This window comes from Gambusia affinis, linkage group LG02 (assembly GCF_019740435.1).
Source record: "Gambusia affinis linkage group LG02, SWU_Gaff_1.0, whole genome shotgun sequence".
In the NCBI taxonomy this organism is placed as follows: Eukaryota; Metazoa; Chordata; class Actinopteri; order Cyprinodontiformes; family Poeciliidae; genus Gambusia; species Gambusia affinis.
In genome coordinates this window covers 14355017-14371666 of record NC_057869.1, presented here as the reverse complement: position 1 = coordinate 14371666, position 16650 = coordinate 14355017, and the positions used below count along the sequence as shown (strand labels likewise).

The window sequence follows — 16650 nt, the reverse complement described above, 5'->3', positions numbered from 1 at the left end:
CATATTTAATCCGATCTATTCACTCACTCCTTATAATTAGAAACAGAGTTTTGAAAAGCCACAAGGATTCTGTTCCTCTATGAATTAGGCGCAAAAATTCACCAGTTGTGAGGAACACACGAGCAACAATACACACAAGTAATCAAGGTCATGTAAGAAATATTTACATAAAATAACTATGTAGGAAATTGATGTAATGGGAATGTAGAGAAAGAAATTAAAATATAGTCCGGAGGTGTAGAAGAAAATGTTTAATTCTGTGTATCAAACCGAATAATGAGAACTGAATTTTGAGAACTGGAAAAGTCAGTGGTTGAAAAGATTTTTGTTTTGAATTTGAACTCTCTTACACTTCCTCAAACTTTTATTTATGTGTTAGTTAGTTAGTTAGTTAGTTAGTTAGTTAGTTAGTTAGTTAGTTAGTTAGTTAGTTAGTTAGTTAGTTAGTTAGTTAGTTAGTTAGTTAGTTAGTTATGAACAAAAATATAAACCCAGTACAAATATAAAACAAAGTAACCTACGAGGTGGCTTAAAGTTTCAAAAATCTGTGCTATAAAATAATCATGACATTTAGGAAAATTTGTGTAAATAAATAAATGAGCCACCAAAGAAATTTCCCTGATTTATGTTACTGTAAACTAAATTGGTTGGAATAAAAATGGCTCCTTTCAGTACTGTAAGTCATTGTTTTGCTTCTGAGATTCCTGTGAACTTTGCCACCTCTGCAGTTAGGGGGAATGGCGTGGAGTGGAAAAATGCCCCAGCTCTTATGAACCAAATGTAGAAATTCCTTTTTGGACATTATTGGACAGTGCCACCTCCAGGGAAGAAGGAGGGGGAATATCTGAATTGTCATCAGCATTACAGACTCTCACTTACAAGAGAGCCTCATTCAGTGTGTGGGCGTGAATTGGAGCGCATGATCTGAAAAACTTGCACATTTCAAAAAGTACCAAGAAAAATGTAAACATGCTGTTGTGTAAAGAATTTTTTTTTCAAGTAATACTGTTTTAATTTTCTAGTAACATAATTAAGGGGTTCTGTATTTAAAAGCATGCAGCTTCAACAAAAGAAAACAGAAGGCAAAACAAACGAGGCCAGAGCTTGTGGAGGCCAAAATCATATAAACAAACAAAATATTTTCACTTTCAAATCAACACAAGTTAATCTCGGATCCCAAACACTGTTTAGTTGTTAAAAGAAGAACTGAAGTGACACTGCGGTACACAACCCCCATCATAACTTTTCTGAAGCACGGAGCATGCAATTCTGCCATTTTCAGAATCTATTCTGTTTGCTTGTCTTTTTAATGATTTTCAACACCTCACATTTTAAGTTATTTTTTTACCCTCACATTCCACTGCTTCCCAACTTTCCTTCAAAACAGTTCTTTTTTTTTCTCAACACTTTTAACTTAACATGCTTTTATTTAAGAGGAAATGTTAAAATACCCATTTTTACCAGGTATCTTTCATTTACCTCATAATAATCACCTTTTTGGCTACCCACATCCTGTCGTTTTGGCACTTTGCATGCACAAACACACACGCACGCTCACGCAGACACACACACACACACACACACATATGTAATAAGAATGAGCACTGAGGTGTGAGCTCTAACGTTCCCCTGCTTGGGTTCCTCTGAGACCTTTACCCCACCCCTGTTCTTCCCCTGCACCATCCAGAACCTTCTTCATCTCATAGGTTTTGTTTTTCTCAAATATGAAACAGAGCAGCTCTTTCTCATACTAAATTACTCACATAATGGATGGAAGTTTTTATTTTTAAGAGGCAGTCTGTTCATGCCTGTTGAGGTAGACTTTCTAATCACAAGTCAGAAACACCAACGATAGAAATCCGGCAGGTGGATTCCCTTCTGCTCACTAAAGTTTCATTTGATAAACAAGACAGTTTTTTTTTATTTTTTTTATTGTTTTTATTTTATAAACAAGGATTAAACAGTCCAACTCTTCAACTGGGCCTTGTTCCAACTGTTCCTCTTTTCAGGGCAGAAGTTGTGTACTGGATCTCCTTTTTGGGCTCCTTCCTGTGTTTCCTGTCCAGAGACAAATCAGGCGGTCAAGGATCACTGTTGTCAAAGAGTGCAGCAACAAGAGCTTAGACTGATGCAATCTTCAGCTGTCCCTTCACCCACTCGTTGAGATGTGGTACATCCGGTGTCATGTCTCTTACACTTGCTTTGAGGGGTTCAAGTATTGCTCACTTTAAAAATGTAGTCATCTTTTTTAGATTAATCAAGCTAAAAATCGGCCATCCTTCAAAAGCAAGTTTGAACAGATCAGAGTTCATTTCAGGTTAGATCTTCCACGTTTTTTTACTCACATGTTCTTGATCAAATTCCTCCTTCGAAGATGGTTTGATCAGTTTGACTTTGACCTTTTTTGTGAGGTCATAACAGCAGGATTTGAAGTTTTTGGGGTTTTATTCCAATACACTTTCTATCTTTTTAACACTTTTTATTTTATTTTGAAGTGCGCCTTGCTTGGGAAGCCGCACTTCACTTCCCTGATGGGTTTGTATTGTCTTTGAACATTTGTTATGGAAAATCAAATGCACCACTGATGGCAGCTTGGAACTCTCCTCCTCAGCTTTTCATTTAGCTTCTTTGACCTTTTTGAAGTTCTGCTAATCAATAGTTACTCAAATCAATTTCATAAAAAAAAAAAAAAAAAAATAAAAAATCCCACTGGTTCAGCTTAAAAAGAGCAGGTCCAGGTTTCCTACAGAACTACGGTCAAAAATGATCACCAGGCAGACAGAATTCAAATGATCCCAATCTTCCCAGCGCTCCCACCAGTCATGCATCTGCAAACTCACAATGTCCACCATTTTAATCAGCACCATACAGATGTAAAAAATCAAACAAACAAACAAACAAACAAACAAAGCTCAGCACTTAGAAAGAAGCTCTTTGAGCTAAAGTAGCATGAGTTCAGGCAGCATTTTGTGCCATTGTACATTTAATACCACAACATTTTAATGGGAAATGCATAGAAAACAGCTGGATGTGAAATGTAAAAGAGGAATATGAGCTGATTATTAGGTGAATAAAAAGAAACAAAACATTTTGGCCACTAAGAGGTCAGAAGATGTTCTACATATTCCTGACTTCAGTTCCACCATCAGCTCCTTTTTTTTTTTCTCAAGTCCAATTTATATTCTGAATCTGAGTCAAAATCTCCTAAAGTTGTTCGCTGGCCTGCTGGTCAGCCAAGTTCTTATGTATTTTATTGCATATTTGACCCAAACTCACAATAAGCACATATATTTATTTTTATTTTTTTAATGCTTTTGTTTTGCCACTGTACTTTAAAAAAAAAAACAACAACACTGGGTTGTATCTTTAAATATATTTATTATTTTAACAAAGCCTTTATCCTACTTGCACAATGTAAACTGAATATGTGAAACACATGTAGCTTTAAAGTGATCATGTGTCGCTTTCAAATCGTCAAACTTTAACCACTCGTCTTGTAATCCAGCACCATTAACTTTTCCTGATTACAAATGTCTAAATTAATCTGCTGTTGCTCTTACTGCAGTCCAACATTCATGTCTGTGCATCGTGCTGCTGTTTGTCTACAGCTAACCCTGAAGAAGTCGTCAAGGAGTGCAAGGCAACAAGGACCTTCTAGTGTGATGGACATGAACTGATACTGATTAGAGGATATGATCCTTGGTCAGTGGCTTCAGTACCTTGCTAGGAGTGTGTAGGTACACAACGTGTGTGGTTAGGTGGCCCAGGATGTGGGCTTCGTGTCCCACCTGCCTCTCCAGTGTCAGCGTCCTCAGCTTTCTCCCAGTTCCTCTCTAAATACCTATTCTGATCTCAGCCACAGATTCTCAACCAAAGTTCTCCCCAGAGACCCCACCAACGCCTTCACCGCCTCAGCTTGCATAACACAAGCTGCTCAGGGTAAATCATAACTTCCCACCGTATTCTCTACACTTGCAGTCGTTTTTTTTTTTTTTGCCCAGTTTGATATGAACGGAGCCTCGGAATCATTCGCGCCTTAAACTCCTTTATGGAATCTAATTTCTTTTTCTTCAGAATTTGCGCTTTGAGCTAACTTGGCAAATTCAAAGAAAGGTCAGTGCTGAGCCTGCAGCCGCACTCCGGGACAATAACTGAGGCGTCAGCAATAACATAAAAATCCTGAAACATCAAAACACATTAAAAAGTATTTCCTTTTACTGAATTGAAAGGGGGGTGGGAAAGACTTCCAAATTATAGCTATTCCGCTTTTGGGTGGCTTCCTTGAAGCGCTGCTTTTCTGAAAAATCAGAAGTGCTTCCTTTAAGTCGTCCCTGCAGAGAGACAGGCGGCTGAAACGCTGGAGCAGAATGCCACTGTTGCGTATGATGGCAACATTAGTTCTGTTTGTTGAGCGTCTCTGATGGTTTGTTGTGGGAAGCCTCAGACGCCGCAGAGATATGTTGCGACACAAAGAGACCCAGATTGCAGACACTGAATGTGAGCAGATATGTACACAAGCATTAGTTAAGTTCCTTCCCCTTCTGAGGTTTGAGAAAAATATAATCCTTTATTACATTCATCAAGCATTACAATATTTTTTTTTTTTACAAGTATTCATTTAAAAATTTAATTTAAGTGAAAGTAAAGAGCCATTTCTAAGAAATAGGTGTCAAAAGTAAAAGTGTCACTGGTGAGAAAATGTTATGCCATGTTCAGATGATCCTGTTTTTATTTTTTGTTTTGTTTGGCATGAAAATGAATGCAGCACCCTTCTTGTAAATGAAAGTTTTCTACGATAAAAAAAAAAAAAGACGTTACTGACAAAACTAACGTCATCACTACACTGCAAAAGATTTTGTGAAAGGCAGTTTATCAACTTGTACTGTATGTTTCTCTTCTTTATATGTACAAGTACATGTGCAGTCTTATTAGGCTTAAAAGATAATAAATGGACATAAATAAATGGATAATAAATAAATGGCCTTTGAAAATCCAATCTTATATGGATGGGATATCTCCTTGATTGCAGCTCGTTGCTTTTGAACGGATTATGTAGGACAACCCAATATGTGTCGGACATGAGAACTTAAATGCCCTGCGATGGACAGGCGACCCGTCCAGGGTGACCCCGCCTCTCGCCCGTTGACAGCTGGAGATAGGCACCAGCTTATCCTATTCCTGATCAGAATAGGATAAGAAAATGGATGGATGGAGGGATGAAAACTTAAACATGCTCTGATTTTTCTCCAGTATTTTCATCCACTGTATTTCTATATAATTAGCTAACTACCAATTAGTGCTTGTTTTCCTACCAAGGAATTTAAAACAATTGTAAAACGTAACTAGACAGTGAAATGCAGATTGACGTCATCAGTGACGTCACGTGAGGCACAAAAATGTAAGTGATCAGCCGGTGTTATAGTGAACACCATGAGTGGTAAACAAGCAAACACATCTGAAGAGGAAGTTAATTGGAAAGATGTGAATAAAGAAAAACTATTTAAGAAAAACCGATGTAAATGAAAGAATGCCGAACTGTCGCCTTGAGCCTTTAAGAAGCTGGAGGTTAGTTTTTATGTTTAACCTGAAATACTGACCATGACACGTTTTTCTATAAGTGACAAAATAAAATGAGAATGATTAATTTAACGCTCAAAACTCAATAAATTAGAGTATGCTTTTCTTTTGATAACAACAACCTTTAAGGAGATATTAAGAATACTTTTTCCATTAAAATGTCATATATATATATATATATATATATATATATATATATATATATATATATATATATATATATATATATATATATATGCAGAAAATCATCATAACAAGATTAAATACTAAAAAACATCCATCTGTGTGTAGCTAACCTACATAATGCTTTAGTTAGAGAATTGAATTACTGAAATAAATGAAGTTTTCAATTATTTTCCGTAAGTACTGCCTATATGTCCAGCTCTATTCATTGCAGTTTTTTTTCATAATGGATGTTTATTTTTTCTAAGCCCATGTTAGCGACAGCAACATGGTGGTTTCTCAAGCTACAGCTGTTATTCCAACAAAGATTGCACTGCACTGGTTTAATTTATTCACAACAGAAAACTTTTAGGACAACAAAAATGTCTTTTTAGCCTGCTTAAAATCATTTTTCTTCTTGATTTATTAGTGGTTCTCCACAGAAGTTTGGTAAACAGCTGTTGAGATTTGTTCATCTTTAGAACAACTTTTTATCTCTGTGAATGTTGCACGCTTGTCCTATAACCAGTCGTGACACCCTAACCTTTTGTTTGCAATTAGGACACCTAAAAGCATCGGATACAAATATTCCAGTTCGTTTTATTCCACTTTACAAACTAAATTCAATTAACTCTTTTCCCCTATTTAAATTAAAACATAAAATAACACCTTATGCAAAATAAAAAAAATAGGGCTTTAACATAAAATAACACCTTTACTGTAGTTCCCAGATCGAGACAGATAAAATGAAACACATGTAAACACACATGTGAATTACAAAAGTTCCCTGCAAAGATGAAATAAAAAAAACAAGGCACACTAAAAAATGAGATTTTGTGATGAAATTAATTGCAACCCTCCTAAACAATGACATGGCTGATTAGAGTAGCTGGCATCAGAAGTTGATTCCAAAATTCACTCTATTTAAATGCCATTTTCTCAACTCCGATTAAACTGCTGGTGCTGTCAGTGACAAGAAACAAAAATGCTTCAACCTCTACTTCTTTGTTGACTATAGGTTAGTGACTAAAAGTAAGAGGACCAATAATTGCTTCAAGAATAAAAATGGGCCAGACAGTCAGTCTAAAATAGACAAAGCAAACCATCCAATACAAGAGTCTTATTTATGCAGAATGTAAACATAATTTAAAGGTACCATGACTGGAAAAAGGCTGGTTCTGATAATATAAAAGTTAAACAAGAACCAAATACCTGACATGTTTCTGAGGTCTGTAAATCATTTTTAGATCACCTTCCTATTAGAATGATAAAAGACAAAAAGTTGATGGAGTCTGATGTTCTGATTTCGTACACATTCCTGATTGGTGTTTAATGCTAGAATTAAGCACAAATTATCAGCTAAGGTCACATTAGCCTGTTTCATAGAATTTACTGGAGATATCAGCTACATCGAAACACACTGTGTTCATTTCAAGAGTAGACAGAATCAGCTTTCTGTGACTGTTTCTGAACTTCCTGTTCTGCGGAAATTAGACAGTACAGACTCATTATAATAATACCACACACACACACGAACGCACACCCACACACACACACACACAGAGGGAGTGAGACCCCCTTTTCCATCTGTGTTTTTGTTCAATGAACCATTCACTCAGTATTCTAATTTAAGTGACAGGTATTATCCAGAGACGTCATATGAAGTGCACATGACTTCTTTAACAAGATCATTTTTGTGACTCATTGAGTTAAAAAATAATTAGACACAGATTGTTCTAACACATCAAATTGTGTTTAAAAATAAATGTCTACCAACTTGCAGTTGCATTGCAGTTTTTTCATGTTGCCACCTGAAACTTCAATGTATTTTCTTGAAATATTTTATGATGGACTAACCCTAAGTACTACCATTCTTGTCCTATAACTGTAAATAACAATCTAAAACCTGTGGTGGATAATTTTCATCTAATACACCTACATAAAATCCACTGCAGCAAAAATCCTAAATAGCCAGTAGAGTCCACCTGTAAGGATTTAATCACGACATATAACTCCATGAGCCTCAGCTAAGAGTCTCAATCCGAACTTCCACTTGAGAACATCATCTGTAGAAAAGAACACGGTGGTGTCAGTATTATGCTGTGGAGGTGGCTTTTGTAAGTAGGTAGAGGAAAACTGATCTGATTAAGTGAGAGATGAGTGTGAGTTAATACTTTACTGTCAAATCAATCAGATATTGTCAAAGAGTTGAGATTGGGGCAAAGGCTAATCTTCCATCAGGACACTGACCCTAACCATACAGTTATTGACTCAAGAGGGCTGAGATTTTAAGCCACCCTCATCAGATTTGCATTCACTATAAATATCGATATCATTTTTGCTCAGATTCACCACCAGCACTACTTTGAGTTGGCTGATCCCATTAAATCACAGTAAAAACTACTAACGATGGTGGTTATAATGGGACAGAATGAGCAAAAGTTTAAGCGGTGTGAACACAATTGGAAAGGCCTGCATGGACATTGATGTGTCTTGCTTCTGAAAGGAGTATCAGCTCATTTGAAACAAAGCCGATACTTTTAGAACTTTTTCAAATACCCTGGTAAGTTTCACTGAAAGCTGGATTTTCATTTATTTGGGATTTCACTAAGTAGTAGCAAAAAGTGTTAAAATGATCTGTAGAAACCAAAGCCTTTTCTGTAATGGGAACTGAAAAGAAACACACACATACTCAGACAGAGAGTCATTTTTAAACTGTCACTGTTTGGTATCTCGTCGCTGCGATAAAGGCAATTCTGCCTAACTGGAGAATGAGATTTTCAGATAGCTAACATGTTACTCAATAAGAAGTACAGTGTAAACTCAGGGTGTTTACAAAACACTTGTGAAACTGAAATAAAGATAGTAACTATACCTTTATAAGTTACTAAATAAAGATATAATAACTTACTATACCTGAGTTACTAAACTTAGATATAGTAAAAAATAAATAAATAAAAAGAATACTTAGAAATGGGACACTTTTATGAAGTTGGTACATCATCAAGCATTTACATGCACATAAACATTCATGACTTAACATTCATGACATGGGCAAAAATTGTTCATGTTCAAAAAGCAGAGCATAAATATTAAGGTTGATGTACCTTTCAGACAAATAAATCTCATTTAAGTGTATTCATATGTTATTTTATGTAGTTCTTATGTACTGATGAAAATATATTAAAAGATATATAAGTCCTAAGATGGTAATTATTGGCACTGTTAGTCCTTTGTTGTACTTTCTGTTTCGACTTACGAAACACAACCTTCCACAGGATCTGCTGATCATTATCAATTAATCAATCAATCAATCAATCAATCAATCAATCAATCAAATTTTATTTTTAAAGCACATTTCAGCAGCAGGGCATTTGCTGAAAAGAAACACACACATATCTGCCATTCTTCACTCTGTCCTGAGGACATTCATCAATAACACAGGACAGATAGATCCAGAGCGCAACGATCAATTACATCTGCAGAGGTTAGGAAAAAGGCAGCTAATATCTCTGTAAACCTCACACAGTCTGGACACAAACTGTTTAGACATTTACCTCTAGGTTGAAGCTAGCGAGTGCAAAAACATTTGCAAAACACCAGTCACCACAGAAAGCTGTTTCCTTCCCCAGGATGTCGCCGTGATGAATACGTCAGAGTCCTAGAGCGCCCCGATGGGCAAAAATGGCAGCTGTGGGAGAGTTCCAACGCTAAAACCACTGCTAGCCAAAAATACGCTCACCAAAAACATGTTTATGATGCTCTAAATTTTTAGCAAAATATTCAGCTGTCTGAGGAAGCAAAGCATTTGGAACTATGTAAAGATGTGCCGTCCTTTTATATCCGACATAAATCTACAGTATTTAAGGAAAACAACATTGTACATGCGTTGGTAGTGTCATGGTTTGTTGCTGCTTGTTTAGTACCGGGATGACTTTCTGGTACCAACTGAAGCATGAATTGTGTTCTCTGTCAGAAAATGTTGAAAAAGAAAGTTAGGTCATTAGTTTTTGCCCTTAACCTCGAGTATACAGCAGGTCAATGATACAGACCGGCAAGTCCAGCTCTGAAAACATTTTTCTGTGTGGGAGTGTGTGTATGTGTCCCTACATGACACATAACCTAAACACACTTCTCTTACAGTGTTTCCATTTGGCCTTTAGGTTAATGCCATCATGTCTTCCTCACAAAGAGCAGCAGCAAGAAAAGCAGGAGAAGCAGATGAAGGAATCTCACTCTGAGTCACAGAATCACTCAGCTTCAGTTGGTCGCTTCTCTTCCTGTCCTTTCTCTGTTAGTCATCTGGAAAAAGTGTCTAGAAGCTTCCCTGTCTAGATCCCTCTTTTACTTTCCAATTAGGTTTTAGTTTCATCCTTTTAAACTCAGGGTGAATAACAGAATGTGTTCATAGTAAGTAATGCATATCTCATAGATGAAGGAATTCCCTTGGAGCAAAGCTTTATAATTATTTATAGTAAGAAATCCCCCCTTGAATTTACTTTTGTTGTGTGATTAAAATATTCTTGCTCTCTCTGATTACACTTTTGGTCAAATATTTTGAAGAGAATTGAGTTATTTAATTTTAAATGTGAAAGTGGTGTTCTTTTCAAACCACCATAAACTGATGTAAAAAATGTTTTCTTTCATTTCTAGATAATATGGATAATTGCTAATTGCTAAATAACATAAGAAAACAATAGAAAATTAGCCTTTTTGAGAGAGGATTAAATTTAAATTTAAAATCATATTGAGTGCTGACGATGATTGAAACTTGTCAGAAACCAACTTTTGCAGCTGATGAGTCTGGAATGTTTCAAAGATATAAATGAGCTTGAAATCAATAATTTCACTGTCTGGAAAGAAGTCTAAAAGTGGAGGATTTATAAAACAAATGCCAATAGCTGGCATTCAAAGCACAAAGAAGTACTTCACTGAATAAAAATACATTTGTGTTGATATCTCTAGTTTAAAGAGTAAAACAATGTTAATTGCTGCTGAAATTAAAACACTTTCTTTAAAAATGAAACAAGATACTATTGAGTCAACTTTTAATCAGATGTCCGTTGTTTTTACATGACTGCACATGTAAAAAACACAGCAAACAAATCAAAATATCATAAATGTAATTTATTTTATTTGGACAGTAACTAAGTTCAAAGTGTGAAACTCCTGAGTTCACTAGTGAAAAGCCAAAATTAGGTTTCAAAAGACGTTTCAATACAACATCAGAGCAGTAAAACAGCATATTCAGTGGCACTCTTCCTCAGGGACAGTGTGCAGCAAAACATTTTTCATAAATACGCTGATGAGTTTTATATTGAGTTCTGCATTGGAAAGTTGAGTTAAAGTAAAAAATGTGGTAGGAACAGATGCAGTTGCAACAAAGCTGATTTAAGAATTTGATGAAAATTTACAGCCTTAATATCTAGGAATCGACACAGGCTGATCTGCTCTCTGCTATAATGAACTGATGCAGTAACACAGACAAAAACACGCTGCAAGCATGTATTGACTTTCCTGTAGCAAAACTCCTTCTAATTATTGATCTCATGTAATATTCAAAATATAGCTGCAAGCCAAGTTTATTGAACCTATATATTAGTGTTGAATGGAATTACTGAACATTTTCAGTGATGTTCTAATTTAGGGATAAATCTTTATTAGTGTTTTGTGCAGCCAACCATCATATGAAGCACATGTCTTAATGTCTCAGATTCCGCCGCAAAATTTAACATTCATTGTGCCGTTTAGAAAAAAATATTGACATAAAAGGGAACATCCAAAATAGTTATTATTTATTTATAACAAAGGAATATCTTAGATCGAATAAATGCATTTTTGACACTGAGGGAGGAAATGTGCTTGACCCGCTGTGCAGTTAAATTTTAAATATTGGTTTCACACCTGATTAAACAAAGACTTCAAGAAGCAGAAACTAACATGTCACAGACGAAAGCTTTAACACGAAAGCTTGCCTTGTGTTTTATAGGTGGGGTTAGTTACCAAGACAGAAAATTTGTCTTGTAAAATTTGTAAAAGCAACAAATGTGAAAAGAAATGTAAAATTTTACAATAAGGGAAAAAATTTTAATTTTAGTCCTGTTAACGGTCTGAAAAGTTGATCTAAAACTCAACTTGTACACTATTTGATAACTGTTAAAAGACAAGCACACGCGCATTTCTGTAAAATCTCTTTATTTGAAAAACAGTTTACTCAGAGAACAGTTTGATAGTAAAACCTATCTGTACTTTAATGCCACATTGCATCCAAAACATTATGCAATTTTTGTCAACTAATACAAAAATATTTTCATTTTCTGTAGAAAATACGATAGTATGAAATGAGATATTATTCTACTGCTTTTTACTTTGACACACACAAGAATTAATCATCTAAGCTCCTGGAACTGTGAAAAAAAAAAAACAAGTAAAATCCAGTTTGAGAACATAAGTGCCTACTTATATAAACCTAGTTTGAATGAAGCTTTGGCAATATAAAGTATTTATCAATCCCTGGTCATAACATAATATCTTAAACTGATAAAGTTGCTATCTGTCTTGCATGGATGCAACAGAAATTCCATGCAAAACCAAAATGGAAGCTTTAGAAATTGAGCCTCCCTCTAAAAGTCCTACTGTCAGAGAAGAGATGGTGCTTTCTTATCCTCAGTAACTTTCTGTTCACTTCTTTGGTGCGCATGAGAATTCTATGGAATGTCTGATATGTTTCTGGGTGAATCTGGTTGAGCTGGTCAGGCAGTGATGGGCATGTTGTCCCTGTAGCAGGCCGGCCTCTGGGGAACACTGTAGCTGCACAAGTCCTGGTAGATTCTGGCCATCTGCTCGGTGGCCACATCATCGCTCATCTCCACATTCGGGCTGCTGGTGTAAGGCTGCGAGCGACGCATGTTCAGGGACTCCAGCATGTGTTGGCAGTTCACCATGGTGATCTGTTGTTGGTGGAGGAGAAGAAAGGAGAGAAGGTTTTTTTTTTGTTTGTTTGTTTTGTTTTTGTTGGATTTTTGTGTCTCTTCAACAGATTCACATTTACTCAGCTGTTCTGTTGCGAGTCGACAGGTCTTACCTGTAGAACGATCAATTTGCTCTTGGCACTGCTAACATCATTCAGTTCTTCTCCAAAACACAGCGTCACCGAGGGATCCGGAGCAGCAATCTGACCTTCCTGATAGAGCTGTAGAGCTGCAACATTTATGACAAAAGAAAAGAAAACAAGAGCTTTAGGCCACAATATTGTGTCATCGCTCCTTCGTCACATCTTTGCTTGGAAAACGAGTCTTAACCATTGATTTTAGTTTACCAAACATTGAGACTCACTTTGAAAAAACCTTCCTGTGTCAAAAATCTTGACTACAGAATCCCTCTCGAGTTTCCAGGGCATGGAGCCGTACTGGGAGCTGCCGTCCCCCAACCCGCTGCAGAAGACTCGACTCTGGCACAGTCTTTTAATGAAGATGCCCTCTTGGTTTGCACGGACCAGCACGCCTCTCTCCAGGTGACCCAGCAGCTTGCGGGTGAAGTAGCGCTGCCGCTCGTACTCTATAAGCTCTGCTGGGGGGAAGTGAACGTTCTGCATGCTGTCTGAACTGTAGGGGGCGCCACGACCCAGGTGCTGCTGGGGGGAAATCCGGCAGCCTTCTGGATGAGTAACCAGTGTGTTGTACATCAGCTTCCCTCCATAGTAGAAAGAGATCATCAACTGGGAGAAACCTAGAAATGGAAGGAAAAAAGTTTAGAAATGTACAGAATATGTGATAGCACTTATTTTAATTAATAAATTTCAAAGAACGCCTGAAAAAGGAAATGTTTTCATACCTGAATTGACGTTGCCTGATGGCATCGGGTCCTGATGCAGAGAGAAAGCTGTGAATTACAAAAAGAAGGCATGACTTTTCTTGTAATTCATCTGTGTTTTACTGTAGTGGACTCAACCTCAGTGTCACGTCTGTTCTTTGCTGCATCATCAGAAATAACATTCCCTTAGCACGATTTACAGAGAAATAATCACTTTAGTCAGCAGACTTAAACAGGATATTAGTCAATTGTTCCATTGCAGAATTCAACAGACAGACAAGCAAACAGCTTGTATGTAGCACCCACAGCAGCCGGGACAAACGGCAGAGCTTTCCACTGGGGTTATTTTTAATGGAAAGAAATTTGAAAAAGTCAATGTCTCAGAAATACTAATTAGTCTTACAAAGTTGGAACCAAATTTAGATGCAGATAAATATTTGCATGTCTGACACATAGAGAAATGCTAACGGTTCAAATAATCATCGAGAGCCATTTTATATTATTATTATTTTTTTTTTTACCATTCATGCTGCTCTGGGGCCAATACTCTGGGCTGGCCTGGATGCTGCAGCTGTCCTCCTGCAAAAAGACACACAGCAGTTTGCATCAGCTTGTGGTGAACAACAAGGCAGGAGGGCATGCATGCTGAATGCAACAAGTGTTGAAGGAGACAACAGCAGTGTGACACTGAAGGCGAAAAAGTGTCGCCAAAGCCGAAAAATACAAAGAGGTGATGAACTTGAGAGCATCAAGGAACTAAAGCAATTGTGAAGATCAGCTATTTCAAATGAAAGGCAGTTCTGTACCTCCTTAATGAGCTCCTCTATTTCTGTAGGGCTGCAGGCCATGTCTGTGTGGTCACCAGAGCTGGTGGTACCCGTCATGGTCATCGCTGGTATTTTACCGTCTGAGGGTGAAAACAAACCAAACACTTATTATGATTCTGTTGAGATTTTACAGAAATAACCTAATTATGTATTATCATGACAAGTGAGCAGGTTCAAAGGGAAACCCACGTTTCTGCTCCTCTTCTGGTACGATGCGGTACACCTTGTACGGCTCGGAAATGTCCAGCTGTGACCTCTCTGTTACTTCCTCAAAGTCAGGGCTTTTGTTGAGGGCACAGCGGAGTCTGGTCTTCCATGTTGCAGGCTCAGCCTTATCCCCCTCCTTAAACTTGCCTTTGAAGACAGCCCAGGCCTGTGGAGAGGGAGAGAAGCAAAAAAAATATCAAGTAAGGTGTCAAAAGAACAAAAAAAAGGAAAGATAGAAGGAGAGCAAAAAAGCAAGAGAGAAAGAAAAACAGAAAGAAAAGGAAGGAGAAATACAGAAAGATTTTTTTTTTATCACATAAAGCAAAATGTTTCTTCAATATCAATTAAAGTTTTAGCTGGAGCCCCTCAAGAAAAAGCAAACAGAAAGGGGAAAAAAAACAGATTCCAGGAAACTCAAACCTTGAAAATCGATGCGTCAACTTCTTGGTTGTAATCCTGTTTTCCTGCGTGTTTCCACGGAATTCTGAACATGGTGCGGCTTTCATCCTCCCACTGCAGCCCAGAGTACTGCGCACTTTGGATCTGCTCTATCAGCCACTGCTTCAGTCTGCGACCACCCGAGTTTGACATCTTGACAGCGAGTCTTTTTACCTCAGATTGTTCACTTTTACCTAAATAATAATAATAACAATAAAAACATCTAAATTATTCCCATCAGTCTTTCTGGCATCATCAAGTTAACTATTAAATGAGTGATTGTAAGTCGAGTCTGTCAGCGGTCTCAGCTAAACCAAAAGTAAAATCACTTACAGTCAGTCAGGCTGGTGAGCTCCTGGCTCTGTGTGAGATGCTGATTTATGCCTCAGGATAAATCAAGTGCGCTCCCCTGAACAAGCTGCCTATAAAGTTTGTTGTGCTACATGAATGAAACAGGAGGGAGGGGCTTTTCAACGCTGCCTCGCCCCCAGCCAATGGCTGCGCCTCCGACGACCCATTCAGGAAGGGTTCTTTCTCTGAACTGCGGGTATTTACAAGAAATGGCCTGATACAAGCGATGGTTGTAAAGATGCTGCCCACGCCGAAAGCTCCGAGGACGTAGAGCACTGATTAAAAGCCGTAAAGTCACAAGTTACTGTGTGAAGAGGGGGATTTCTGTGCGACAGAACGAGGAGGTTGTGCGTTCCTATCCGCGCCCACTCAAATCTAATGTGAAACCGCGAAAGAAAAAGCGGCTGTGCTGCCACAGTGGCGCTTTGTATAGAGTGGACCAAAGCCAGGCTCCAGATTTCTTCAGAAATGCACCTGCATGATATTAACCATAGAAATAGAGAACCAGAGAATACACAAGGGGCGCATCAGAAATAGACTTCAGAATTACTATTTGTGTTAAAAACGCAATAAATCACCTATCTTCATTTTCTGATCTTAGTTCCAAAACAGGCTACATGTCTGAGATAATATTAAGGTCAACACAGAGGTAAATAATTCAACATTTGGTCATTTATAAAGTTTTGTTCAATCGTAGCAAACTGAGTAAAACCCAGCAGTTTAACAGCATTTATTTATATACATTACGTTGAAACACTGAAAAGGCCACACAAAATTAAACTCTAAGAAAAAAACTGGTCAGTTGTATCATCTTACATAAGGAAAAAAGAAAAATTAGCCAGTTTGTACTGTTTTTAAACTGCTTTTTATAAAAACAAAAATAAATAAAAACAATGACTGAATTACATTCCACAGTTTTTCTGTAATTTCTTGGTTTTGTCTGAGACAACATGCTTGATGTCACACAACATTTTTTTTTTTCTAATAAGCTAAGGTCCAAGATGTGAACTGGCCTCTCCATTCCTCATTTTGTTGGTCTGCTCACTTAAAGGTGTGTTTGGAGTCCTTGTCTTGTTGAAGCACGTAATTCAGGAGCACTTCCTCTTTGGGATGAGGTAACACTATTCCCAAAGAGGGAAACACTTTTACTATTTAAATGTGTTCAAAGTGATCCATGATCCCTGGTATGAGATAAGTCTGACATCTTCAGTCCTTGTCATTGTTTTGTCATTTTAGCTCAGCAGCCTTTTTATTTTCTACATTATTTTCTTTTCTT

The 16650-nt window shown here is 37.3% G+C and overlaps 1 protein-coding gene across 1 annotated transcript; it reads right to left on the bottom strand.

Annotated features, from left to right (window-relative positions):
* Positions 1-11917: 11917 nt before the first annotated feature.
* On the bottom strand, positions 11918-15819 carry irf8 (interferon regulatory factor 8). Its single transcript, XM_044137475.1, has 9 exons — positions 15357-15819; positions 15006-15217; positions 14568-14751; positions 14358-14458; positions 14073-14130; positions 13573-13620; positions 13075-13467; positions 12824-12939; positions 11918-12689 (listed from the first exon to the last, which is right to left on the bottom strand). The coding sequence occupies exons 2-9, from the start codon at positions 15174-15176 to the stop codon at positions 12492-12494; spliced, it is 1269 nt and encodes a 422-aa protein (XP_043993410.1). The 5' UTR covers positions 15177-15217; positions 15357-15819; the 3' UTR covers positions 11918-12491.
* Between the last annotated feature and the right edge of the window lie 831 nt (positions 15820-16650).

Bases quoted from the DNA above. Each gene is read 5' to 3' on its own strand.
- irf8 (XM_044137475.1), bottom strand. From the start codon at position 15,176: ATGTCAAACTCGGGTGGTCGCAGACTGAAGCAGTGGCTGATAGAGCAG. The intron at 14,459-14,567 runs GTGGGTTTCCCT...TTTCACCCTCAG, and splicing joins ACCAGAAGAGGAGCAGAAAC to ACGGTAAAATACCAGCGATG. The intron at 13,621-14,072 runs GTAAAAAAAAAA...TGTAATTCACAG, and splicing joins GCCCCAGAGCAGCATGAATG to CTTTCTCTCTGCATCAGGAC.